General features: G+C 42.4%; 1 protein-coding gene and 1 pseudogene across 1 annotated transcript in view; both read left to right on the top strand.

The window, feature by feature from the left end:
- LOC111962706 (carbohydrate sulfotransferase 8-like) overlaps positions 1-21,979 on the top strand; it is a 94,755-nt gene extending 72,776 nt beyond the window's left edge. The window contains exons 3-5 of the mRNA XM_023985995.2: positions 18,884-18,924; positions 19,093-19,502; positions 19,763-21,979. Of these exons, the coding sequence (XP_023841763.1) occupies positions 18,884-18,924; positions 19,093-19,502; positions 19,763-20,471 (1,160 nt within the window). The 3' untranslated portion in view covers positions 20,472-21,979. The remainder of the gene's footprint in view (positions 1-18,883; positions 18,925-19,092; positions 19,503-19,762) is intronic.
- A 632-nt stretch (positions 21,980-22,611) lies between these two features.
- LOC139024889 (vacuolar protein sorting-associated protein 4A-like) lies at positions 22,612-24,496 on the top strand (annotated as a pseudogene).
- Positions 24,497-27,129: the final 2,633 nt, after the last annotated feature.

Here is a 27,129-nt window from a genome sequence, read left to right as displayed (position 1 = left end):
ATTTTGCCACAACTTTGGAAGTATGCTTGGGGTCATTGTCCATTTGGAAGACCCATTTGCGACCAAGCTTTAACTTCCTGACTGATGTCTTGAGATGTTGCTTCAATATTTCCACATAATTTTCCTGCCTCATGATGCCATCTATTTTGTGAAGTGCACCAGTCCCTCCTGCAGCAAAGCACCCCCACAACATGATGCTGCCACCCCCGTGCTTCACGGTTGGGATGGTTTTCTTCGGCTTGCAAGCCTCCCCCTTTTTACTCRAAACATAACGATGGTCATTATGGTCAAACAGTTCTATTTTTGTTTCATCAGACCATCAGACCACAATCGTTGTCCCCATGTGCAGTTGCAAACCGTAGTCTGGCTTTTTTATGGCGGTTTTGGAGCAGTGGCTCCTTCCTTGCTGAGCAGCCTTTCAGGTTATGTCGATATAGGACTCATTTTACTGTGGATATAGATACTTTTGTACCGGTTTCCTCCGGCATCTTCACAAGGTCCTTTGCTGTTGATTTGCACTTATCCAAAGTACGTTCATCTCTAGGAGACAGAATGCGTCTCCTTCCTGAGCGGTATGATGGCTGCGTGGTCCCATGGTGTTTATACTTGCATACCATTGTTTGTACAGATGAACGTGGTACCTTCAGACATTTGGAAATTGCTCCCAAGGATGAACCAGACTTGTGGAGGTCTACAATTGTTTTCCTGAGGTCTCGGCTGATTTCTTTTGATTTTCCGATGATGTCAAGCAAAGAGGCACTGAGTTTGAAGGTAGGCCTTGAAATACATCTACAGGTACACCTCCAATTGACTGAAATGATGTCAATTAGCTTATTAGTCAATTATCAGAAGCTTCTAAAGCCATGACATAATTTTAGGGAATTTTCCAAGCTGTTTAAAGGCAGTCAACTTAGTGTATGTAAACTTCTGACCCACTGGAATTGTGATACAGTGAATTATAAGTGAAATAATCTGTCCGTAAACAATTATTGGAAAAATGACTTGTGTCATGCACAAAGTAGATGTCCTAACCAACTTGCCAAAACTATAATTTGTTGACAAGAAATTTGTGGATTGGTTGAAAAATTAGTTAAAGACTCCAACCTAAATGTAAATCCGACTTCAACTGTACATACCCCAACCAGAAGCCATGGATTACAGGCAACATCCGCACTGAGCTAAAGGCTAGAGCTGCCACTTTCAAGGAGCGGGACTCTAACCCGGAAGCTAATAAGAAATCCCGCTATGCCCTCCGACGAACCATCAAACAGGAAAAGCTTCAATACAGGACTAAGATCGAATCGTACTACACCTACTCTGACGGTTGTCGGATGTGGCAGGGCTTGCAAACCATTACAGACTACAAAGGGAAGCACAGCCGAGAGCTGCCCAGTGACACCCAGTGCCTACCAGACGAGCTAATTATATGCTCGCTTCGAGCAGATAACACTGAAACATGCATGAGAGCACCAGCTGTTCCAGAAGTCTGTGTGATCACGCAGTGTTAAACAGGTCAACATTCACATGCCCGCAGGGCTAGACGGATTACCAGGACGTGTACTGCGAGCATGCGCCGACCAACTGGCAAGTGTCTTCACTGACATTTTCTAATACAATTTGATTTGATTTGTATAAACAACGCATGCTCACCATTGTGTATAAAGGCACATGTACACACACACGATCAAAAATGCAGACTTATATAGAATAAACACATACTGTAAACTAATCTGTAAATCCTATCATTACACTGTCACGTTCCTGACCTGTTTTCTGTTTATTTTGTATGTGTTAGTCGGTCAGGGCGTGAGTTTGGGTGGGCAGTCTATGTTATGTGTTTCTATGTTGGTTAATGGGTGACCTGATATGGTTCTCAATTAGAGGCAGGTGGTTTACGTTTCCTCTGATTGAGAGCCATATTAAGGTAGGTGGTTTCACATTGTTTGTTGTGGGTGGTTGTCTCCTGTGTCTGTGTCTATGTTGCGCCACACGGGACTGTTTCGGTTTGTTTGTCCGTTCGTTCGTTTTGTGTAGTCATTTTTCCTGTTCGTGCGTTCTTCGTTACATGTAAGTTCTTACGTCCAGGTCTGTCTACATCGTTTTGTTATTTTGTTTAGTATCAAGTATAGTTCGTTTTTTGTCTTGTTTAAATAAATATAATGTCATTTCACAACGCTGCGTTTTGGTCGAATCCCTGCTCCTCCTCTTCGGATGAAGAGGAGGAGGGAAATCGTTACATACACAGTCCTGTCCACTCTTCCATCGCAATCATGGATGTAATATTCTAGAGGGATACCAGTTGCTTATTAAAAGGCCTTTAGGATCTTATTTATTGGTGTGTGATGTATGACTCATGCATGCAAAGACAACGTATCTATAGACCAAAGCAAAGCCAACAAAACATGACAAAGCACAGAGACAGATGCAGTCAGGGCCGGCTTACCGAACGGGCACGTGCCCCAGATGTATAAAATCGAGTACACAGCCATTAGGCTTATTAGGCTACAGCAGGTGCAAGCTTTACAATCACCCCTAAATGGATATGTAAACACTACAGTAACTAACTGCCAGTAGGTATTGAAGCTACACTATATATACAAAACTATAGRCTTCAAATTAGAGGATTCGGCTATTTCAGCCGCACCCATTGCTGACAGGTGTATACAATTGAGCACACAGCCATGCAATCTCCATWGACAAACACTGGCAGTAGAATGGCCTTACAGAAGAGCTCAGTGACTCAATGTGGCACCGTCATAGGATGCCACCTTTCCAACAAGTCAGTTTGTGAAATTACTGCCTTGCTAGAGCTGCCGTGGTCAAATGTAAGTGCTGTTATTGTGAAGTGGAAACGTCTAGGAGCAACAATGGCTCAGCCGCGAAATGGTAGGCCAAACAAGCTCACAGAACGGAACCGCCGAGTACTGAAGTGCGTATTCCTTAAAAATGGTCTGTCTACGGTTGCAGCACTCACTTCCAAGTTCCAAACTGCCTCTGGAAGCAACATCAGCACAATAACTGTTTGTCTGGAGCTTCATGAAATGGGTTTCCAAGGCAGCCGTACACAAGCCTAAGTTCCCCATGCGCAATGCCAAGCATCGACTGGACTCTGGAGCAGTGAAAACGCTGGAGTGATGAATCCCGCTACACCATCGAAGTCCGACAGACGAATCTGGGTTTGGCGGATGCCAGGAGAACGCTACCTGCCCCAATGCATAGTGCCAACTGTAAAGTTTGGTGCAGGAAGAATAGTGGTCTGGGGCTGTTTTTCATTGTTCGGGCAAGGCCCCTTACTTTCAGTGAAGGAAYATCTTAACGCTACAGCAGACAATGACATTCTAGATGATTCTGTGCTTCCAACTTTGTGGCCACAGTTTGGGCCTTTCCTGTTTCAGCATGACAATGCCCGCGCTCACAAAGCGAGGTCCATACAGAAATGGTTTGATGAGATCGGTGTGGAAGAACTTGTCTCGCCTGCACAGATCCCTGACCTCAACCCCATCGAACACCTTTGAGATGGGGTTGGGGCGGCAGGTAGCCTAGTGGTTAGAATGTTGGACTAGTAACCGAAAGGTTGCAAGATCAAATCCCCGAGCTGACAAGGTAAACATCTGTTGTTCTGCCCCTTAACTAGGCAGTTTCCCCGCTGTTCCTAGGCTGTCATTGAAAATAAGAATTTGTTCTTAACTGACTTGCCTAGTTAAATAAGGGTTAAAAATAAATAAATAAATAAAAGATGAATTGGAACGCTGACTGTGAACCAAGCCTAATCGACCAACATCAGTGCACGACCTCACTAATGCTCTTGTGGTTGAATAGAAGCAAGTCCATGCAGCAATGTTCTAACATCTAGTCGAAAGTCTTCCCAGAAGAGTGGAGGCTATTATAGCAGCAAATGGGGGACCAACTCCATATTAATGCCCATGTTTTTGAATGTGATGTTCGACGAGCAGGTGTCCACATATTCTTGGTGATGTAGTGTATATATAAATTAAGGTTGGGGGCCCCCAGATAGCATATGAACACACAATAAGCACACCATGTCAAAACTGCACAATTTTCTCTGTCTCATGTCAAAATCAAATCAAATGTTATTAGTGCTTCGTTAACAACAGGTGTGAACTAACAGTAAAATGCTTACTTACTGGCCAGTACAAAAAATTCTGAAAGAAAGAAAATAGAGAAATAATAGAAAATAAGTAATAATATATACACAATGAGTAATGATAACTTGGCTATATACAAACTATATACAAGGGGTACCAGTATAGAGTCGATGTGCAGGGGTACGAGGTAATTGAGGTAGATATGTACATATAYCTAGTAATAAAGTGACATATAGTAAACAGTAACAGCAACGAATGTGATGAGTGAATAAAGTTAGTGCAAAAAGGGTCAATGCATATAGTCCTGCTAGCTATTTAGTTAATGATTTAACTAACTATTTAGCAGTCTTATGGTTTGTGGTAGAAGATGTTCAGGTTCCTTTTGGTTCCAGACTTGGTGCATCGGTACCACCTGCTGTGCGGTAGCAGAGAGAACAGTCTATGACTTGGGTGGCTGGAGTCTTTGACAATTTTTAGGGCCTTCCTCTGACATCGCCTGGTATAAAGGTCCTGGATGGCAGGGAGCTTGGCCCCAGTGATGTACTGGGCTGTACACACTACCCTCTGTACTGCCTTGCGGTCAGATGCCAAGCAGTTGCCATACCAGGCGGTGATGCAACCAGTCAAGATGCTCTCAATGGTGCAGCTAGTTTTTTACTTGTCCATTCCAAATCTTTTCAGCCTCCTGAGGGTAAAGAGGCATTGTCGTTCCCTCTTCAATGACTGTGTTGGTGTGTTTGGGCCATAATAGATCCTAAGTGATCTGGACACAGAGGAACTGAAAGCTCTCGACCCGCTCATCTACAGCCCCGTCGATGTGAATGAGGGCGCACTCGGCCCTCCGTTTCCTGTAGTCCACGATCATCTCCTTTGTCTTGCTCACATTGAGGGAGAGGTTGTTGTCCTGGCACCACACTCTCATCGTCGTCGTTGATCAGGCCTACCACCGTCATGTCATCAGTAAACTTAATGATAGTTTTGGAGTTGTGCCCGTCCACACAGTTGTGTGTGAACAGGGAGTACAGGTGGGGACTAAGCACGCACCCCTGAGAGGATGCTGTGTTGAGGGTCAGAATGGCAGATGTGTTGTTGGCTACCCTCGTCAACTGGGGGCACCAGGAAGTCCAGGATCCAGTTTCAGAGTGAGGTGTTAAGTCCCAGGGTCCTTAGCTTAGTGGTGAGCTTGGAGGGCACTATGGTGTTGAACTCTAAACGGTGGTCAATAAACAGCATCCTCAAGTAGGTGTTCCTTTTGTCCAAGTGGGAAAGGGCAGTGTGGAGTGCAATAGAGATTGTGTCATCTGTGGATCTTTTGGGGCGGTATGGGAATTGGAGTAGGTCCAGGGTGTCTGGGATGATGGTGTTGATGTGAGCCATGACCAGCCTTTCAAAGCATTTCATGGCGTCAGATGTGAGTGTTATGGGATAATAGTCATTTAGACAGGTTACCTTGGCGTTCATGTGCACAGAGACTATGGTGGTCTGCTTGAAACATGTAGGTATTACAGACTGGGTCAGGGAGAGGTTGAAAATGTCAGTGAAGACACTTGCCAGCTCGTCAGTGCATTCTCTAAGTACGTGTCCTGGTAATCCTTCTGGCCCTATGTTGCTTGCCTCGAAGCGAACATAGAAGTAATTTTGCTCATCTGGTAAGCTCGCATCACTGGATGTTCATAGCTGGGTTTCCCTTTGTAATCTGTGATAGTTTGCAAGCCCTGCCACATCCAACGAGCTCCAGAGCCAGTGTAGTAGGATTCGATCTTAGTCCTGCATTGACGTTTTGCCTGTTTGATGGTTTGTTGGAGGGCATAGCAGGTGTCCMGGTTACTGTCCGGGTTACTGTCCCGCTCCTTGAAAGCGGCAGCTCTAGCCTTTAGTTCATCACGGATTTTGCCTGTAATCCATGGCTTCTGGTTGGGATATGTATGTACGTCACTGTGGGGATGACGTCGTCGGTGCACTTATTTATGAAGCCGGTGACTGATGTGATAAACTCCTCAATACCATCGGATGAGCCCCGTGAAACATATTCCGGTCTGTGCTAGCGAAACTGTCCTGTAGCTTTGCATCTGCTTCATTGGACAACTTCCGTATTGAGCAGGATATGAAGAATAGCATGAGAGGAGCTATAAAACTGCAAATAAAAGTCTCTGCTCCATGGAAATATCGGTTGAAATCCATGAAGATAGCTGCTTTTCAAAGAAAGTGACAAAGCACACAAACTCATTGCTGTACTGTATGTAAATATATGCATTCTGTCGACATTGTTTCTTGTGTGAAGGATGTATACTACTTTCTGCGTGAAAGTATGGAGAAATCAAAGAGTACCAACAATTTATTCATGCTCAATCTTTTATTTCATTCATGCATCAGCCATGGCAGGGGTCGATTGAACTTAGTTCTCTGCATAATTGCTATCCTCCCACTTTGGCCCACATAACCTGAATTGAATGTATAGTAGAGCTGCAGCTCCAGCTCACCTGGTCACAGTCAATAGTTGTGTGCACAGAAGACCAGTCATGTAAATGTAAGTCACGCATTCATCAGTGAAGAGCCTGGAGAATGTAGGCTACTATACGATACGGTTGGTTTCTTGCTAGTGTGTGACATAGTGTTCCCATTTTTTCTCTACAATGGCGAATCACTTGAGAATGTGTATGTATACATACTGTATGTACTGCATGCATAGTGTATGTCAATATGTTTAAAGCTAGAATCCTTAGTTGCTACATCCATTTTGGGATTTATAAATTAATGATATATACCTATTGATTCTTTAAGAATATAAATTATGAATGCCTCATGAGRTTAGTTCAACTGTCGTACCCCATCAGAACCCAAAATATAAGCTTGTTTTATTCCAATGTTTGTAATCATGTAAACATATCTAAACAAACACTGTATAGCCTCAAAACATGGTTAAAATTATACATTTGATATCATGGATGGCCAGTCCTTGCATCCCTAGCTCTGTCTATTAATTTGAGAGTCGTTGCATTTCTCCAGACCCATCCCATAGCGTTTTAACGAAACAGGGGTGGGGCGAACGCTTTGTTATTGTTTCAATTAAGGATTCTAGGTTTAAGTGCACTTACGCAATGAAACCTTTTCCATTTGGTTTGGACATTGTTCCCAGCCAGTCACACCAAATCAGAAAGATATTCTGATCTTCACAAAAAAATCACACCCCTTGACTTTTTCCACATTTTGTTGTATTATAAAGTGGGATTCAAATGGATTTAATTGTTGTTTTTTGTCAATGATCTAAACATAATACATTGTAATGTCAAGAAAAATTCTAATAAAACACTAATATATCTTGATTACATAAGTGTTCAACCCCCTGAGTGATTGCAGCTGTGAGTCTTTCTGGGTAAGTCTCTAAGAGCTTTGCTCCACCTGGATAGTACAATACATATTTGTACATTATTCTATTATAAATTCTTATAGCTTTGACAAGTTGATTGTTGATCATTACTAGACAGCCATTTTCAAGTCTGGCCATCGATTTTCAAGCCGAATTAAGTCAAAACTGTAACTAGGCCACACAGGAACATTCACTGTCATCTTGGTAAGCAACTCCAGTGTATATTTGACCTTGTAGTTTAGGTTATTGTCCTGCTGAAAGGTGAATTTTTCTCCCAGTGTCTGTTGAAAAGGAGACGGAACCAGGAACCTCTAGGATTTTGCCTGTGCTTAGCCCTATTCCGTTTCTTTTATCATTTAAAAAAACTAGGAAGGACGTCTGTATTTTTGAGTGACTGGGTATGTTGATACACTATCCAAAGTGTAATTTATAACTTCACCATGCTCAAAGGTATATTCAATGTCTGCTTTTAACATGTTTTACCCATCTACAAATAGGTGCTCTTCTTTGCGAGTCATTGGAAAACCTCCCTGGTCTTTGTGGTTGAATCTGTGTTAGAAATCCACTGCCAGACTGAGGGACCTTACAGATAATTGTATGTGTAGAATACAGAGATAAAGTAGTCATTTAAAAATCATGTTAAACACTGTTATTCCACACAGAGTGAGTCCATGCAACTTATGTAGGTGTGCCATAACAAAGGGGTTAAATACTTATTGACTCAAGACATTTCAGCTTTTCATTTTTAATTAATTTATACAAATTTTGAACCATAATTCCACTTTGACATTATGAGGTATTGTGTGTAGGCCAGTGACAAAACAACTCAATTCAATAAATGTAATTTTGTGGAAAAAGTCAAGGGGTGTGAATACTTTCTGAAAGCACTGTAAATTATCCAGTGGAAGGACGCTCTTACCCTTGCTAAGAAGAATTGAGACTGAAATCTACACCAACAATCATTGACTCACTTTTTAATGTACTCAGCTCTTGGTCCATTGGGTGCAATTCTGCTGAAGCAGGCCTTATCACTCAAATGCCTTTGCATCAGGAACAACAACTAAGGGGGACCTAAGTGATATTGCACTGTAGAGAAATGTTTCACTCTATACCCTGAAAATGTTGACTACAAACAGTACAGCAATATTGTGATAACAAAGAAGAGTTTTATTCAGGTTCTGACACATCACAGCTTGTATTGCACTATCTTCTGACAGAGTCATTTTGTATACCCCATCAACTAATGTATGTGAGATTCTCTATGCATGAGAGTACCTGCGCTATGTGTACAGTTGGTTTCTGACCCTATCAGTGCACATGCCCARATGACTAGTCAGAACCCGCTATTCTTTGTCTGTCGACACCAAAGCTTCCATATAAATATAATTGAATGGGAATATCTGTTCTAGTAATCCTACTTCTATGGAAACTCATCAGATTCTCCATTCCAACTCAGMGCCTTGACTCATTACCTCTGCACTGAGCAGGAGACACTGTGACAGGGATGGCTCTCTCACCACACAGCGCAGAGCACTGTGGAAGCCTTTCAAGTCACGCTGAAACACCCTCCAATATTTATAACCTTTCCATCAATTAAAGATACCCCTTCGGTGAGGTAAGAGCGGAGAAAAGCAGGAATGGGGAGCATGAGAGAGAGAGAGAGCATTTAGCCATGCACTGGATTGTACTATAGGGGTAGGACAAATAGTGGCCAACAGGASGGTAACCCAGACCCGACCATAGCTCAGCCTCACTGCCAGCCCACATATGCAGAGGCAGCCTCCGGTAAGAGTCATATAGACCCTAACGCTCAACAGTTTCCTGTGTGTATCAAGAATGGTCCACCACCAAGCATTGGAGTCAACATGGGCCAGCATCCCTGTGGAATGCTTTTGACACCTTGTAGAGTCTATGTCCCAATGAATTGAGGCTGTTCTGAGGGCAAAAGTGTGTTCCTAATGTTTGGTATGCTCAGTGTATAAGATAAAAGAGAAATTAGTTTCACATTCTGAAATGATATGAAGATATAGTCATTTTCTTGTTGTCTATTTATAAAAATATATATTTCCTGCTACTGAAGAATGCTCTTAGTTGAAACACACAGCACAACATTCACTCTTGTGTTGGGCATGGTTGGTGCACTGTTGGGTGTGGTTGGTGGACTGTTGGGCGTGGTTGGTGCACTGTTGGGCGTGGTTGGTGGACTGTTGGGCGTGGTTGGTGGACTGTTGGGCGTGGTTGGTGCACTGTTGGGTGTGGTTGGTGGACTGTTGGGCGTGGTTGGTGCGCTGTTGGGCGTGGTTGGTGGACTTGTCTGGGCGTGGTTGGTGCGCTGTTGGGCGTGGTGGTGGGCGTTTGGCGTGGTTGGTGCGCTGTTGGGCGTGGTTGGTGCGCTGTTGGGCGTGGTTGGTGCGCTGTTGGGCGTGGTTGGTGCGCTGTTTGGGCTGTGGTTGGTGAGCTGTTGGGCGTGGTTGGGCGGGTTGGTGCGCTGTTGGCGTGGTTGGTGGACTTGTTGGCGTGGTTGATGCGCTGTTGGGCGTGGTGGTGGACTGTTGGGTGTGGTTGGTGCGCTGTTGGCGTGGTTGGTGAGCTGTTGGGCGTGGTTGGTGCGCTTAGTCTAAATATTGTGCGGGTGTATCAACCACACACATAATACAACACACATACCATACTCTATTTCCTCAGTCACATCAACTTGCTGGAAATAACACAAGTTTGGATGTTCTGTTCTATATTTGCTTGTGTATTAATTTCCTATGTACTTTACTATAACCAAATTATATATAGATATACTGTATATATTTATAAACTCAGCAAAAAAAGAAAACATAACTTTTTCAGGACCCTGTCTTTCAAAGATAATTCGTAAAAATATAAAATAACTTCACAGATCTTCATTGAAAGGGATAAACACTGTTTCCCATGCTTGTTCAATGAACCATAAACAATTAATGAACATGCACCTGTGGAACGGTTGTTAAGATACTAACAGCTTACAGACGGTAGGCAATTAAGGTCACAGTTATGAAAACTTAGGACACTAAAGAGGCCTTTCTACTGACTCATAAAAAACACCAAAAGAAAGATGCCCAGGGTCCCTGCTCATCTGCAATGTCCGTACTGTGAGACGCCTAAGACAGCGCTACAGGGAGACAGGACGGACAGCTGATCATCCTCGCAGTGGCAGATCACGTGTAACAACACCTGCACAGGATCGGTACATCTGAACATCACACCTGCGGGACAGGTACAGGATGGCAACAACAACTGCCCGAGTTACACCAGAACGCACAATCCCTCCATCAGTGCTCAGACTGTCCCGCAATAGGTTGAGAAGAGGCCTGGAACTGAGGGCTTGTAGGCCTGTTGTAAGGCAGATCCTCACCAGACATCACCGGCAACTACGTCGCCTATGGGCACAAACCCACCGTTGCTGGACCAGAAAGGACTGGCAAAAAGTGCTCTTCATTGACGAGTCGCGGTTTTGTCTCACCAGGGGTGATGGRCGGATTCGCTTTTATCGTCAAAGGAATGAGCGTTACACCGAGGCCTGTACACTGGAGCGGGAACGATTTGGAGGTGGAGGGGCCGTCATGGTCTGGGGCGATGTGTCACAGCATCATCGGAATGAGCTTGTTGTCATAGCAGGCAATCTCAACACTGTGCATTACAGGGAAGACATCCTCCTCCCTCATGTGGTACCCTTCCTGCAGGCTCATCCTGACATGACCCTCCAGCATGACAATGCCACCAGCCATACTGCTCGTTCTGTACGTGATTTCCTTGAAAGACAGGAATGTCAGTGTTCTGCCTTGGCCAGCGAAGAGCCCGGATCTCAATCCCATTGAGCACGTCTGGGACCTGTTGGATCGGAGGGTGAGGGCTAGGGCCCTTCCCCCCCAGAAATGTCCGGGAACTTGCAGGTGCCTTGGTGGAAGATAGGGGGATCTCACAGCAAGAACTGGTAAATCTGGTGCAGTCCATGAGGAGGAGATGCACTGCAGTACTTAACCTCTCTGGGATATGTGGGACGCTAACGTCCCACTTGGCCAAAAGCCAGAGAAAATGCAGAGCGCCAWATTCAAATAAATTACTATAAAAATCTAACTTTCATTAAATCACACATGAAAGATACCAAATTAAAGCTACACTTGTTGTGAATCCAGCCAACATGTCAGAATTCAAATAGGCCTTTCGGCGAAAGCAAAAAATGCTATTAGCTGAGGATAGCAACAGAGTAAACAAAGAGAGAGAAGCATATTTCAACCCTGCAGGCGCGACACAAAACACAGAAATAAAAATATAATTCATGCCTTACCTTTGACGAGCTTCTGTTGTTGGCACTCCAATATGTCCCATAAACATCACAAATGGTCCTTTTGTTCGATTAATTCCGTCGATATATATCCAAAATGTTATTTGGCGCATTTGATCCAGAAAAACACCGGTTCCTTGTGCAACGTGACTACAAAATATCTCAAAAGTTACCTGTAAACTTTGCCAAAACATTTCAAACTACTTTTGTAATACAACTTTAGGTATTTTTTTAACGTAAATAATCGATCAAATTGAAGACGGGATGATCTGTGTTCAATACAGGATTAAAACAAACTGTAGTTAGCTTTCTGGTTACGCGCCTCTAACAAACAGGACACTTCGAGTGACCCTCGTTCAAGATGGGCATACTTCTTCATTACACAAAGGAAAAAACCTCAACCAATTTCTAAAGACTGTTGACATCCAGTGGAAGCGGTAGGAACTGCAAGAAGGTCAATTAGAAATCTGGATTCCCAGTGAAAACCCATTGAAAAGAGTGACCTCAAAAAAAAAAAAAATCGGAATGGTTTGTCCTCGGGGTTTCGCCTGCTAAATAAGTTCTGTTATACTCACAGACATGATTCAAACAGTTTTAGAAACGTCAGAGTGTTTTCAAACCAAATCTACCAATAATATGCATATCTTATCGTCTGGGGATGAGTAGCTGGCAGTTGAATTTGGGTATGCTTTTCATCCAAATTTGAAAATGCTGCCCCCTATCCTAGAGAAGTTAATGCAGCTGGTGACCACACCAGATACTGACTGCTACTTTTGATTTTGACCCCCCCCCCCTTTGTTCAGGGATCCATTATTCAATTTCTGTTAGTCACATGTCTGTGGAACTTGTTCAGTTTATGTCTCAGTTGTTGAATCTTGTTATGTTCCTACAAATATTTACACATGTTAAGTTTGCTGAAAATGAACGCAGTTGACAGTGAGAGGACATTTCTTTTTTTGCTGAGTTTGTGAAATGAGATCATTAACATTCAGTTCTTGGTATATCCAGGGCTTGTACTCCTCTACCTTACGTCTTAAGACCAAAACCCAGATTTTCTTAAAAACACCAAAAGTCAAGACATAATAATACTTCTAGAAACATGGTGTCGTGGTAGCATAGATCCTCAATGTCCTTCAGGCTATAGGGACATTATACTCCCATCATTAAAATGTAACTCACGGTAGGTACTCGGGAGGAATGATCATATGCAGTGGCGATTTTAGCATCTTGGTGATTTTAGGATCTTGTTTGCCCCACCCATCTTGGTGGGGCAAACAAAAAAAGTGGGATGCATGCCAGCAAAGCCACTACAACACAACACTAAACAATATATTAATTGCACTATAACGGTGACAAAACGGTGCCCACAAACTGTTATGGCCTTCATAAAGCTGTCCCAACAACAGAGTCCCAACAGCAGTCCCAACATCTTACCACTGCTACACCTGGCTTTCAGCAGAGCTTTGTCTGGCAGCGAAACAGTTCGTTCAGCCTCATTTACTGCCTTTAAAAAAAACATAGCTTATATGGCAGACTTGGGGCATACAAACAGACAATGAGAGCTCTTACAATATTCAATGATTAAAAACAGGTTCTAGGCTATTTGTGAACCACCAAGTTAGAACAGTAGGCGAAATGAAGTGGTGAAAATATACCAAATTATTAGGGTGAGGCACATTGAATGCCGTTTGGGTCTTTGTGTGTCAAAAAAGATACACGTCATATAACACTATTTGACGCGTTAAATCGGCTTTTAACTTGACACGTCAAATAACACAATTATATTATAGAATGTTGTGTGTGTTGAATTTGCACGTGCAAGCCGAGCACCACAACTACTAACGTTATGTGTTTACAATACCGCGTTGGTGAAAATAGACCAAATTATTAGGGTGAGGCACATGGGCTACTAACAGCTTACTACACAACATACACTTAATATTACTTTCTTAGCAACAGTATATATTTCTCCCTTGCATATTACATCATTTATGCAGCAGCATACAAGACATTTTTGGACTCACCTTGTGGAGGTGGCGCAGCGGTCCTTTGTGGGCAAATGTTGTCATCAAACTTTGTCATCAAAGTCTGGCATTCTCTGGATTTATGGTGGTAACTCGGGGYAAAAAACACAGCCACTCCACTGAATAACAGGCTAACATTAGTGGTTTCTTTGCAAAGCTTACAGTTAGCCACTGAGTCCTTCCAAACGACTCATTAATGAATTTGCGATTTCCAACTTGTGGTGTAATCTTTGTTTACAATGGCCGATGAGCACCGATACGTTTTATCTATAATTTATCTTCATATGACAAGGATTACATAGGATTTGCCAGTAGAATGTCGACTTGATGACAACTGATGATGACTGCTAGCTAAGACTTTGAAAGTAAGATGTGACAGTCCAATTAAAGCTACTGTAGCTATAACGTGATTTGATGTCATTCTATCTGTGGCCAATGACCTTGAGCCTTATCGGATGGGCACTTCTAATATAACCCTATGGCAGAACCCAAGGGGCTAACATTTTTGAGCTCTAACCTTAGATTTGGGGATGACGTACTGTCCCATGAGTGACAAAAAACTGAGCCAATCATGACAGAAAACTGAGCCAATCAGGCGCAACGCTCTGTATTTTGTGCTGGCTTGCCCCATCACCACAGAAAGCACTGCGCTAGGCTGAAACACCTGCATTTTGGAGCTGCCTTACTCAAGAAAGCAAAAAAGAGATCATGTTTGTATGCGGCCTTATTATCTCAATGACTTTTTTTGCAAACTGATAAGTGACACGTATTAATGCCAAAATAACAAGCAAAACAGGCAAGCCCCCCAAAAAGTCATTTGGGGGATTTTAATGGTAGAACAGGTTCTGAATCTGAATGTGTAGTAGACCCTGAGGGTAATAGACATATATTTGACATATACCTGAGTCCCATCACTAGTAATAGAAATAGCTCTGACCAGGTAGCGAACAAAAATGTAAAGGAGTTAGTGCATCTCTGTTGAGCCTTAGGCCTGTGTTTTTCTAATGGTAGGATTAGATGGGATTCTAACTTACTGCTTAACTCTTGGGACTAGTGTTGTTGACTATGCAATCTCAGACTTGGATCCCTCCTCTATTAGTGCATTCACTGTCAGACCACAGACACCATTGTCTGACCGCTGCCAGATTGTCTTTTTGAAAAGACTTCGCCACCCAAAGACCACACAAACAGAGCCCTGTACACGGCTTCATCCAAATGAAACATACAGATGGGCCACTGACAGCGCAACACACTTCAACACAACAATGCACTGCCCAGAAATTACAGCCTGTATAAATGATTTCCTTTCAAGTGCATTCAGCCCAAACCTCCCTGACATAAATTTGGCTGTGAATAAATTAAATGAGATCTATCAAAAAGCTGCCACAAAAGAAAATTTATGCAAAATAAAAACTGTTCTAATTGGAAAATGTAAAAAGAGAAATGGTTTGATGCTGAATGTAATCTCATAAGGAACAAATTGAGATATTTATCAAATAGAAAACATCACTAACTACAGGTTAGAGACGTTCGGTAAGAATATTGTGTCACATTGAAAGAATATAAACATAACCTAAGCTGGAAGAAACAGAAGCATTATGACAACACTCTGAAAGAGATTGAAGACTCCATTGATAGAAGCCAGTTGTGGGAGAAATAAAATGGTCTAAATGGACAACAGAGGAATGACCTAGTCATTCAAAATGGCAACATTGTAAAATATCGTTTTGAACGTCTTGATGGAATAATACCATCAGAAGACCTTACTTTAAACCCCCAAAATATTCAAGAAAAATTCAGCTCCCTAGAACACACATTTAAAAACAACAAGAACCCAATTGACTACCAAATTACACGATTGAAGAAAATACAAAGCATGTTGCCCTGACAGCATCAGGAATGAAATGCTTAAACACAGTCCTCCTGAGCTGTAGACTGACAGTGGAGAGACCTTAGACAGGGGGCCTAAATCTGGTGCTTGGCTGGGAAGTAAGTAATTGTCACACACACGCGCGCACAAACACAGTCACTCACATCACACAGTACAAACACAGTCACTCACATCACACACAGTACAAACACACACACCTCTCTCTCTCAGTCCGTCACCAGCAGTAAGCCTCCACAGCTCTGGCATGTAATCGATCCTGTGACGATCAGTGTGACGGCCTTGACACAACTCTCATGTCCTCCCCGCTGACACGTGCCGTCAATCAGGTCGCCCCCCTCTCGTCATCTCCATCACAGGCAGGCCAGGGTCATTACAGGGTTGACAGCAGCAGTGTCTCCTCACCTGTCTGCCTGCCTACCTGTCTGTCTGTCTGTCTGTCTGTCTGTCTGCCTGTCTGTGCGTGTCGTTAAGTTGCTCAGAGCAGAGAGTAAAGTTTAAGCCCCAGATTTGAGCTTAGTTAGTGATTGCCAAAGAGGGTAAGCTAAATGACAGGTGTAGAAGTGGTGGAAGTCCTGAGTCAACACTGACATTGAGGAAGGGGGCTGGTGGTGTGTGTGTGTGTGTGTGTGTGTGTGTGTGTGTGTGTGTGTGTGTGTGTGTGTGGTGTTGTGTGTGTAGTGTGTGTGTGTGTGTGGTGTGTGTGTGTGTGTGTGTGTGTGTGTGTGTGTGTGTGTGAGTGTGTGAGACAGGGGGTTATCGGGGTACAGCAGGTGCAAGCTTTACAATCGCCCCTAAATAGAATATTAAACACCTTACAGTAATAACCTTTAAATGCAAGTGGTACTGAAGCTACTGTATGTGAACAGGACAAACTTAACACATTCTAATTTCCTAGACAGCCAACACAGGGCCATTGACAACTTAACACATTCTATTCCTTAGACCCAACACACTGGCCATTGACAACTTAAACATTATATTTTCTTAGACACGCCACACACTGCTTCAATGACAACTTAAACACTTATTATTTCTTAACAGCCAACACAGGGCCTTGACAACTTAACACATTTATATTCTTAGACCAGCCAACACACTGGCCAATGACAAACTTAACACATTATATTTCTTAGACAGCCAACACAGGCGGCCCATGACAACTTAACAACATTCTATTCCTTAGACAGCCAACACACTGGCCATTGACAACTTAACACATTATATTTCTTAGACAGCCAACCACAGGGGCATTGACAACTTAACACATTCTATTTCCTAAGACAGCCAACACAGGGCCATTGACAACTTAACACATTATATTTCTTAGACAGCCAACACAAGGGCCATTGACAACTTAACACATTCTATTCCTTAGACAGCCAACCACATTGGCCATTGACAACTTAACAATTCTATTCCTTAGACAGCCAACACAGGGGCCATTGACAACTTAACACATTCTATTCCTTAGACAGCCAACACAGGGGCCATTGACAACTTAACACATTCTATTCCTTAGACAGCCAACACAGGGCCATTGACAACTTAACACATCTATATTACTTAGACAGCCAACACAGGGCCATTGACAGAAGCATTACTTATCTGTTATGTATGCCTTTGTAAGACATTCTTCATTCTCTTTTATAATGCTTCATTATATCCCCTCATACAATGGATAGTCTTTGTGATTTGCTTTCATTGGGCCAAGCTCACCCAGATATATTGTTCCTTGCAAGTGTTGCAAAAGTGGGTGACTTCTTGAGAAGCAGTGAGAGATTCTTGATGCTCTTTTGACACGGCAGCAGTCGGAAAGCAGTAACCTTCAGTGTCAAGATGATCCCAGGCTGCCGCTGTGGAAGCCATCTGGATCCCCCATTACCCCTGGCACATTCACATTAGCAAGCCTCCTGTGTGTGTGTGTGTGTGTGTGGTGTTGTGTGTGTGTGTGTGGGTTGTGTGTGTGTGTGTGTGTGTGTTTGTGGTGTGTGTGTGTGTGTGTTGTGTGTGTGTGTGTGTGTGGTGTGTGTGGTGTGTGTGTGTGTGTTGTGGTGTTTGTTGTGTGTGTGTGTGTGTGTGTTCTTAGTAAGGAGTAAGCAAGGTTGTCATTGTTATGTAGGAGATCAGTCACCCCCCATGGAGCGGCCCAACAGCCCTGCATGTATTCAGTTTTGTTTTCTTGTAGCCGTCTAGTGCTATCGAGCGATAACACATAGATATTGAGAACTGGCACTGTGTCATTATACTGTAAATTCTAGATGAAACATTACATGAATGTATGTAAAAAATAGCACGTTGTTACTGTAGTTCTCACTAGCAACATCTCTAATGACCATGTGATGTCTTGAACATCTGCTATGGTGACTAATTATGTTTTCTGATGTTTTCCTCCATCTCTTGGGTGTCTACTTCCCTCCCCCAAAAATATGTATTATTCTATGACTGATTATAATCACAATCTGAAAGACATAATGTTTCTGTGCATCCCTTGACTGTTTTGTTTGAGGCTGATTTTAAGTTCTTCTCTAACAAATCTGTTTTGTGATGACAAAGCCATTTTTGACATCCCCATTCCCCTGTCCTGTAACGATTTCTGTACTATTATGTATGTCACGCCTCAGTCTGAAAAATATCACTTGGCTGCACTGGGAAGAGAGATCTGTTCTCAGTAACTCAACAATAATACAATAGGTGAAAGTGTTGATAAAACGTGATAGTGGCCGGTAATCTAAGCGTCGCCAAGGTAACATGAGCATCACTCTTTATTTTCTCTCTTCTATCACACACACCACACACAACACACACACACACACACACACACACACACACACACACACACACACACACACCAACACGCACACGCACACGCACACCACACCCCACACAAAGTCAAACAAACACACACACACACACACACCTGGCCTCTCTATCAAAAACCTAATCTTGTGATAAAATGGAGTCTTGTCCTATAGCCCCATCTGTAATAGACACCATCTCTCCTCTAGGCTCTGTCTTGATACCTATTTCAGCTCGGCTGGAGAAGCTTGTTACAAGCAAAATACTTTTTGTAATACGTAATGTAGGATTCTATCAATCTCCTCTCTCTCTCGTCTGTCTGTCTCCTCTCTCTCTCTCTCTCTCGCTCTCTCTCTCTCTCTTTCTCTCTCTCTTTCTCTCCAGGTGCGAAGTTCATGGTTGCTCCAAGGTGGCCAATTCAAAAGGTAAGATTACTTGATCAGATCAGATGCCTGCTTACATTCAGCTCACTGAGCTGCTGAGCTCCCTCAAAATAATGTAATGACGCCATCTTGTGGATTGTTGAGGAACAAGCACTATCTCCATCTTGTGTAAAGTTGAGCTTCTGTTAACAATTGTTCCATGTGACACAGGATCAGCCCTCAGACAGTGCAGTCGTTGAGGGCATCAACCTAGGTGGAGGTTTCCATGGAGCTCCAGGGGAAGAGATATCCTCTAACCCCAGCCTCCCTAGTCCTAGCCCCAGACAGCCCCCTTCCTTACAGTGGCTGCCCCACTCATCCACCCCAACTTCCGGAGACCAACAAGCCGAAAGCCCCAGGCCACCGGTCACTAAACGCCACAGGAAGCTGCTGTTAAAGAGCGGTTCTGTAATTCCTAGTGGTGCCCCCCCTGGTGAGGAGGACCGTCAGTTACAGGGCATGGCTCATACCCAAGTGTCCCGCCACCACCTGCTGAGGGAGGTCTGCACCAAATACCAGCCGGGCGTCACCGAGCACCCCGTCTCCAGCCGGCAGGTGTCCCGCGTCTACGTGGAGGATAGGTGTTGTAACTTTAGTGGTTAATTTCATTGAGCATTATTTACAGTACATGTAAACAGTAAATACATTACATGATTTACATGTATAATTGTATTTCATTGCAATTCATGTTCAGGGCTGATCTAGAGGTCCCCCTGTCCATGTAATTTTATTCATTGTGATCTAAAAGGCCTAACTGATCCTAAATCAGGACTCCCACTCTGAGATGTTAGCCCCAGATAACTATTCATATATTTCTGTTGTATTGGTTAATTAATAATAGGTCAGGCCTGCTGTACTGTGAGGTGCCCAAAGCTGGCTGCTCCAACTGGAAGCGGGTGCTGATGGTCCTGGGAGGCAGTGCCACCTCCACGCACGGCATCGCCCACGACGACGCCCACTATGCCAACCAACTCCGTCGACTGGACGCCTACAGCCAGGCGGGCGTGGCCGAGCGCCTCCGCTCTTACACCAAGGTCCTCTTCGTACGGGAGCCTTTCGAGAGGCTGGTGTCGGCCTTCCGTGACAAGTTCGAGAGCCCCAACTCGTACTACCACCCGGTGTTTGGCCGGCCCATCATCTCCCGGTACCGGGCCAACGCCTCGCTTTCTGCCCTAAGGACCGGCGCCGGGGTCACCTTCAGGGAGTTTGTCCAGTACCTGTTGGATGTGAGGCGACCCGTGGGCATGGACATCCACTGGACGCCGGTCAGCCAACTATGCAGCCCCTGCCAGCTGCACTACGACTTCATCGGGAAATTCGAGAGCCTGAAGGAGGAGGCCAACTTCCTGCTACGGAGCATCGGGGCACCTAGCAACCTCACTTTCCCTGACTTTAAAGACAGGAACCCCAAAGCAGAAAGGACTTCCTCCACCATTACCCAGAGATATTTTGAACAGTTGAACGCCACGGAGAGACAGAGGGCCTATGACTTTTATTACATGGATTATCTGATGTTTAAATACCCCAAACCCTATAAAGACCTGTACTGAAGTACAGGCTGGATTGACATGTTTAGATGATTAATTTAAGATTATAAATATGAACACTACAGAAGAGATTATTATCCTGTGGGACTTGAATAAGCACTACAGATACATTGATGTAAAGTATTCTACGTGTCTTATTTATATCTGGTTACAATTATGATTTGATGTGATTACTTTGAGCATAGGTTGTACAGCTTTTGGTCATAACACTTTGTATAGTGTGCAAACTGATGTGCTTTCTTTGTAAAATGCACTTTTATTGATTGGCAGACATAGCCTACATACAACATCCTCTCAACAATCAACGAGATATTGCTCTCAATCAACAGCATAATGACTTCTATGAAGTGACCTATACTCTGAGTGAAGACTTTATCATCTGTTCATTTTCTTCTTTTTTTCAGCCTTGTTATATGAAGGTATACTTGTCATTTTGGGTCACCGTCAATCATGTGACTATTAAAATGGAAAACGTGTCTTGTTTTTCTGCAGACTTTTATAAAAAGAAGGAAAATAAGAAAAAAAAGGGGAAAAAAGCTATAATCTCCCAAAGCAAAGACTAGTGTTTGCAGATACTGTAGCAGATTTCCCAGTTACTGAAATCCTACATTGCCTACTGATGAGAAGTACCATGTGTCTTAGACCATTTTAATATCATTCAATTTGATTTCAAAACCACATTTGCTCTTGAGGTATTTGTTTTCTATTTTACATACAGAACATACAATAAACTTGTTACAGAACGTACCTCAAGGCGGAAGGTAGCCTAGCGGTTAAGAGCGTTGGGCCAGTAACTGAAAGGTCGCTGGTGCAAATCCCGAGCCAATTAGGTGAAAGATCTGCCGATGTTCCCTTGAGCAGGACCCGTAACACTAATCGCTCCTGTAAGTCTTTCTGGATAAGAGCATCTGCTAAATGAAAACAAACTAAGGGACAGGAAACACATGAAATAAGGGACAGTAAAAGTATATCAATGTCAGTTGGTAGCTCAGTTGGTAGAGCATGGCGCTGCCAGGATTGTGGGTTCGATTCCCACAGGGGACCAGTACGAWAAAAGTATCAAAATGTATGCACTCACTAATGTAAGTCACTCTGGATAAGAGTGTCTGCTAAATTACTAAAATGTAAAATATTGCCTTTCAGATACAACTGTGGGTTCATGATCTTTGATTCTGTAATGTACAATAGGGTTTCTGGGTAACTGTATGGGCCTCATGTTACAATACTAATGATTACACTGTAAAGAGTGAATGTATTGCTTTACATGTCTGTGCAGAAGTGTTCTATCTACAAACACGATTTCAATCCCCCAGCCTTAACACTGCCAATTTTGCTAATTTTGTTTGGGTTTTCATTTGTTTGGGTTTTCAAGCACCATTACCATTAATAAATGTTTTATCAAGCCTTTACTAATTAAACAAAAATATTTCTCTGTTGTTTTTCCACATCTGGTTTTAGGAAAAGTGACAAAAATGTGTTACAAATGTTTTACGTTGTTCAAGCTAAAAATAATTTCCTAACAGACACAATAAAGTCATTATCAAGCATCATCAATTATCAAGCATTATCAATACATCCCTCTCCTAGAACAGCCAAATCAAATCAAATTTGATTTGTCACATACACATGGTTAGCAGATGTTAATGCGAGTGTAGCGAAATGCTTGTGCTTCTAGTTCCGACAATGCAGTAATAACCAACGAGTAATCTAACCTAACAATTCCCTAACTACTACCTTATACACACAAGTGTAAAGGGATAAAGAATATGTACATAAAGATATATGAATGAGTGATGGTACAGAACGGCATAGGCAAGATGCAGTAGATGGTATAGAGTACAGTATATACATATGAGATGAGTAATGTAGGGTATATAAACATAAAGTGGCATAGTTTAAAGTGGCTAGTGATACATGTATTACATAAAGATGGCAAGATGCAGTAGATGATATAGAGTACAGTATATACATATACATATGAGATGAGATGAGTAATGTATGGTATGTAAACATTATATTAAGTGGCATTGTTTAAAGTGGCTAGTGATACATTTTTAAATAAATTTCCATCAATTCCCATTATTAAAGTGGCTGGAGCTGAGTCAGTATGTTGGCAGCAGCCACTAAATGTTAGTGGCCAGCTATGTCCCAGATGTTCCGGTTGCACCTGGGCAACACGCGTCACAGCATCAGTGACGCAGACCTGTGTAAGCTCGCCAAAAAGACAGAAAGCTACTCTGGGGCCGATATCAGCGTCATCGTATGAGATGCCCTCATGCAGCCTGTCAGGAAACTGCAGTCAGCCCCACACTTCAAAAAGGTCATTTATACACACAATAGCAACTCTATTGCAGTCAACTCTTGCATACAACACTAAAGGTACATCTCTTTCTCAACCTTTAAGGATATTTAAGATAGTGTGTTGTTGTAATGGTACTCTAGGTGCAAGGTCCATCCAGTGCCAACAGTCAATTGATGGTGGATGACCTTCTGACCCCGTGCTCGCCTGGGGACCCGGGAGCCATAGAATTGACCTGGATGGATGTGCCTAGCGACAAAATTCCGGAGCCCATCATCTGCATGGTAAGAAACACACATTGTCAAAGACTCCAGACACCCTAGTCTTAGACTGTTCTCTCTGCTACCGCACGGCAAGTGGTAAGGAACGCCAAGTCTAGGTCCAAAAGGCTTCTCAACACCTTCTACCCCCAAGCCATAAGACTCCTGAATAGCTAATCAAATGGATATTTGCATTGACCCCCCCCCCCCTTTACGCTGCTACTATTCTGTTTGTTATCTATGCATAGTCACTTTAACTCTACCTACATGTACATTTTACCTCAATTACCTCGACTAACCTGTGCCCCCGCACATTAACTCTGTACCGGTACCCCCTGTAAATAGCTGTTATTTTACTGCTGCTTTTTAATTATTTTAACTTTTTATTTTCAATTATTTACTTATATATTTTTTACTTAACACTTATTTTTATTTTTTTCTTAACTTCTTAAAGCATTGTTGGTTAAGTAAGTAAGCATTTCACTGTAAGGTGAAATGCATCTGTTGCACCTGCTGTCTACACTTGTTGTATTTGGTGCATGTGACAAATAACATTTTATTTTATTTTATTTGACATTCACAGCACAGACATACTCACTGTGTTCATTGACATTCACATTCACAGCTCACAAACATGCTGGAACATGTTGTTTCAACATACACATCCTGGCATTGCACACTGACTCTCACATTTGTGTAATTGCTGAACCATGCTAATGCTCTTGTTTGTCTTCTCTGTGTCCCTCTGCCCTCCAGTCTGACATGCTGCGCTCACTATCCACCACACGGCCCACAGTACAACTGAGGACTTGTTCAAGGTCAGGAAGTTCACAGAGGACTTTGGACAGGAGGGCTGAAAGGTCCTGGTCACCCGGGGGGTTCAGTTCTCCTTACCCTGTCTCTCCTCCTCTCAAGCCCCATTCGTACAACCTCCTGTCAAATACAGTAGTAGCTACAGAAGCTACAGTAGTACCACACTACAAACTTGGACTTGTTTGGCTAACCTGCATTGGCAAGAATGATGGAGCATTTTAACTTCATGCATATTCTTTCCCTGTGATCATACACAGATTCCTGTAGACTAAAATACTATTTCTTTCTTTGCCATCCTGCACTTTTTGAAGTTGTTTTTTGAAGTGACTCATTATGACGGAGTGGTGTTGAAGCGCTTTGAACAATTACGTTACGTCATTTTCTTGTCTTGCATGTGTGTAATTGCATGTGTTTTATTCAATGTGTAAGTCTTAATGTATGTATTTTATGTGTTTGATTGCTCGCTTTACTTTGCTTTTAAATTCATTGAGTATTGTCTGACCATAGCTGCACCAGGTTTGCCACTTGTCCCAGTCCCCACTAGAGCTACCCCTTCATTACAGGCAGTGTTACTTACAGTATTTAAGATTATTCATTATATTTCATTTCATCAAGATTTTTGTTGTGAATACATGACTGATGATGTACAGAGCTCATCATTGAGTGGGAGAGGTGTTTACATTTAAGTATTTCTCTGTATTTTTCTGTATTATATTTTTATTTTGATATGACTGAAGACCTTTTTAATTGCTGGATTTGAACATTGAAAATAATAGTTCCACGATACACTATCATATTGTTCCAATACTGTTGTCATAATAGTATTGCTATGTCTCTGTATAATTGGGGGAATATTGGTTGAGTAATACTGAAGTCAGTTCTGGTCCCAGAGGGGATCTCACTGCTGTTACACGTAGCCATGATGACCAAGTTACCCTGACTTAATAAAAGATGAATAAAAAAATAAGATGTGCCTGTTATTACTTTATTTTAACTTTACATTAAACTTACATCTTACTTTTGCTGTCATACCTGTAAAGAAGAAAATGGCTGCACTTCAGTTACACATTCATTTAGTACAGAGCTCATATAATAGAGTTATATAACACAGACTACAGAGAGACTGGGGCAGTGTAAAGTAATAAGGCAAAAATAAAAATCCCAATCCCAATCCCATCATTAGTTAGGCTTTTTAACTGACACTAGATAGGGTAGTTGTTCAAATTGAAATGTTGTATTACTAGGTCTCTCTTTATGTTATGTAAGCTGCACTGCAATTGAGTTTTCTTTAACTGCCAATGTGCTCCATTGTGGCACATGTATTTGTGTAAATAAAATCTATCTATTCAGCCTGGTCTCATAGACTAAACGTAACATAGTAAATGGAAATCCGGGACATTCAAATTAGTATGATATGTTACGTTTAGTATGGTTACATAAGACAAAAGATTACTTAAGGCAAAAACTAAAGGAGGGTGGTTGGTCGGGTGGGCGTATAATACCAATGTCTGGCAACTCAAAGGTTGCGTGTTTCAAATCTCATCACTGGCAACTTTAGCATTTTAGCTAATTAGCAACATTGTAACTACTTACTACTATTTAGCTACTTAGCATGTTAGCTAACCCTTCACCTAACCCTAACCGTAACAATTTAACCTATCACCTAACCCTAACCTTAAAACCCCTTGTCAAGCTAACTTTAACCACCTATCTAATGATAGTGTTAGCCACCTAGCCACCTAGATAACATTAAATACATCAAATTGGAATTCATAACATATCATACTTATTGCAAATTTGTAACATATTGTACGAATTGCAATTCATAACATATCATACGAATCAGTGGCGGGTGGGTGCCTTTTAAGATGAGGGAAGGATTTCTTTATTTCTATTACAGCATATTGGATGACTGTCATTAATATTACGTTCACCCATCTCAACGTAACATCGATAGGTATAGGCTACTAAATTAAACTCAAATTTCCCCTGTACCCGAATTTCTCTATACCCATCATGAGGTTGCGACAACAGATCGAGAGAAAAATGTGAGTAATCCAGACAGTGACACATTCAATATCATTTTGCACACTCTTGCCTGCATCTGGCTAATCTAGGGTGTAATCATTAGACCAACAGTTGCAAATTAGAGTTTCTCTTGAACAAATTCAGGTATGTTTATCCCCGTTTCATTCTGTTTGCTTCCGTTTAAGAAACGTTTTCCAACAGAATCGGTGGAATGAATACAGCCCTGATCACCACAAACACAATTCACTTTCATAGCAGCCACATATAAACAGCATGATCATTTGATCTTCATATAATTCCTTCTCGCATCTACGTGCTCTCCTATTCTCATCTTTTCTCTTCGCATGAGGATTTCAGTGCACAATAAGCTGTCTTTGACCTTGCAAAAACAACTTTCCAATCCAAACCTTCATAACATAACTGCTATCCGCTACACACAGCCTACATCGTTGTCACCTAACGTTATAGTCAACATAGCTAGCTACTAGAACTAATGCGTTAGCCATGCAGCCATATAGCCATGCAGTACAGCCATGCAGTACAGTGTACAGCAAGAGGTTAAGCAGTTACACCGGTGGACCCTGGTGGCAATACATTTATAAATCCAAAAGCTATCTTGACTTAGAAGAGTTCCAGTGTTGGATAGCCATAGCCAGCTAGCTAACATAGCATCCCTCTCCGTTTGAGCCGGGTGTTTGAGTAGGCTAAACTAGCAAGCTGCATTTGCTAGCTAGGTAAGTGAACGTGAAAGTGGGGGAACAAATACAACATATATAGCTAGCTCTCTCTCTCTCTCTTGTTTCTCATTCTTTTTTGAAGAAATGAATTTGTACAAAACTGTTCAACTATTGTCTTTCTCTCTCTTTGAGTCATCTACTCACCACATTTGATGCACTGCTGTGCTAGCTAGCTGTAGCTTATGCTTTCAGTACTAGATTCATTATCTGATCATTTGATGGGTCAACAACATGTCAGTTCATACTGCAAGAGCTCTGTTGGGTTGGGGGATGTCCAGAAGTTGTCATAATTTCTGTATAAATCTATGGAAAGGGGTGAGAACCATGAGCCTCCTAGGTTTTGTATTGAAGTCAATGTACCTAGAGTAGGACGGAAACAAGCTGTCCTCCAGTTACATCATGGTGCTACCCCAGAGAGTGCTGTTGAGGCTACCATAGACCTTCATTGCAAAACAGTGTGTTTTAATCACAGGAGGTTGGTGGCACCTTCATTTGGGAGGACAGGGCCCGTGGTAATGGCTGGA

This window comes from Salvelinus sp. IW2-2015, linkage group LG4q.1:29, assembly GCF_002910315.2.
Source record: "Salvelinus sp. IW2-2015 linkage group LG4q.1:29, ASM291031v2, whole genome shotgun sequence".
Taxonomy (NCBI): Eukaryota; Metazoa; Chordata; class Actinopteri; order Salmoniformes; family Salmonidae; genus Salvelinus; species Salvelinus sp. IW2-2015.
Note: the sequence above shows the minus strand (reverse complement) of the source record. Positions and strands in the feature narration are given on the sequence as shown.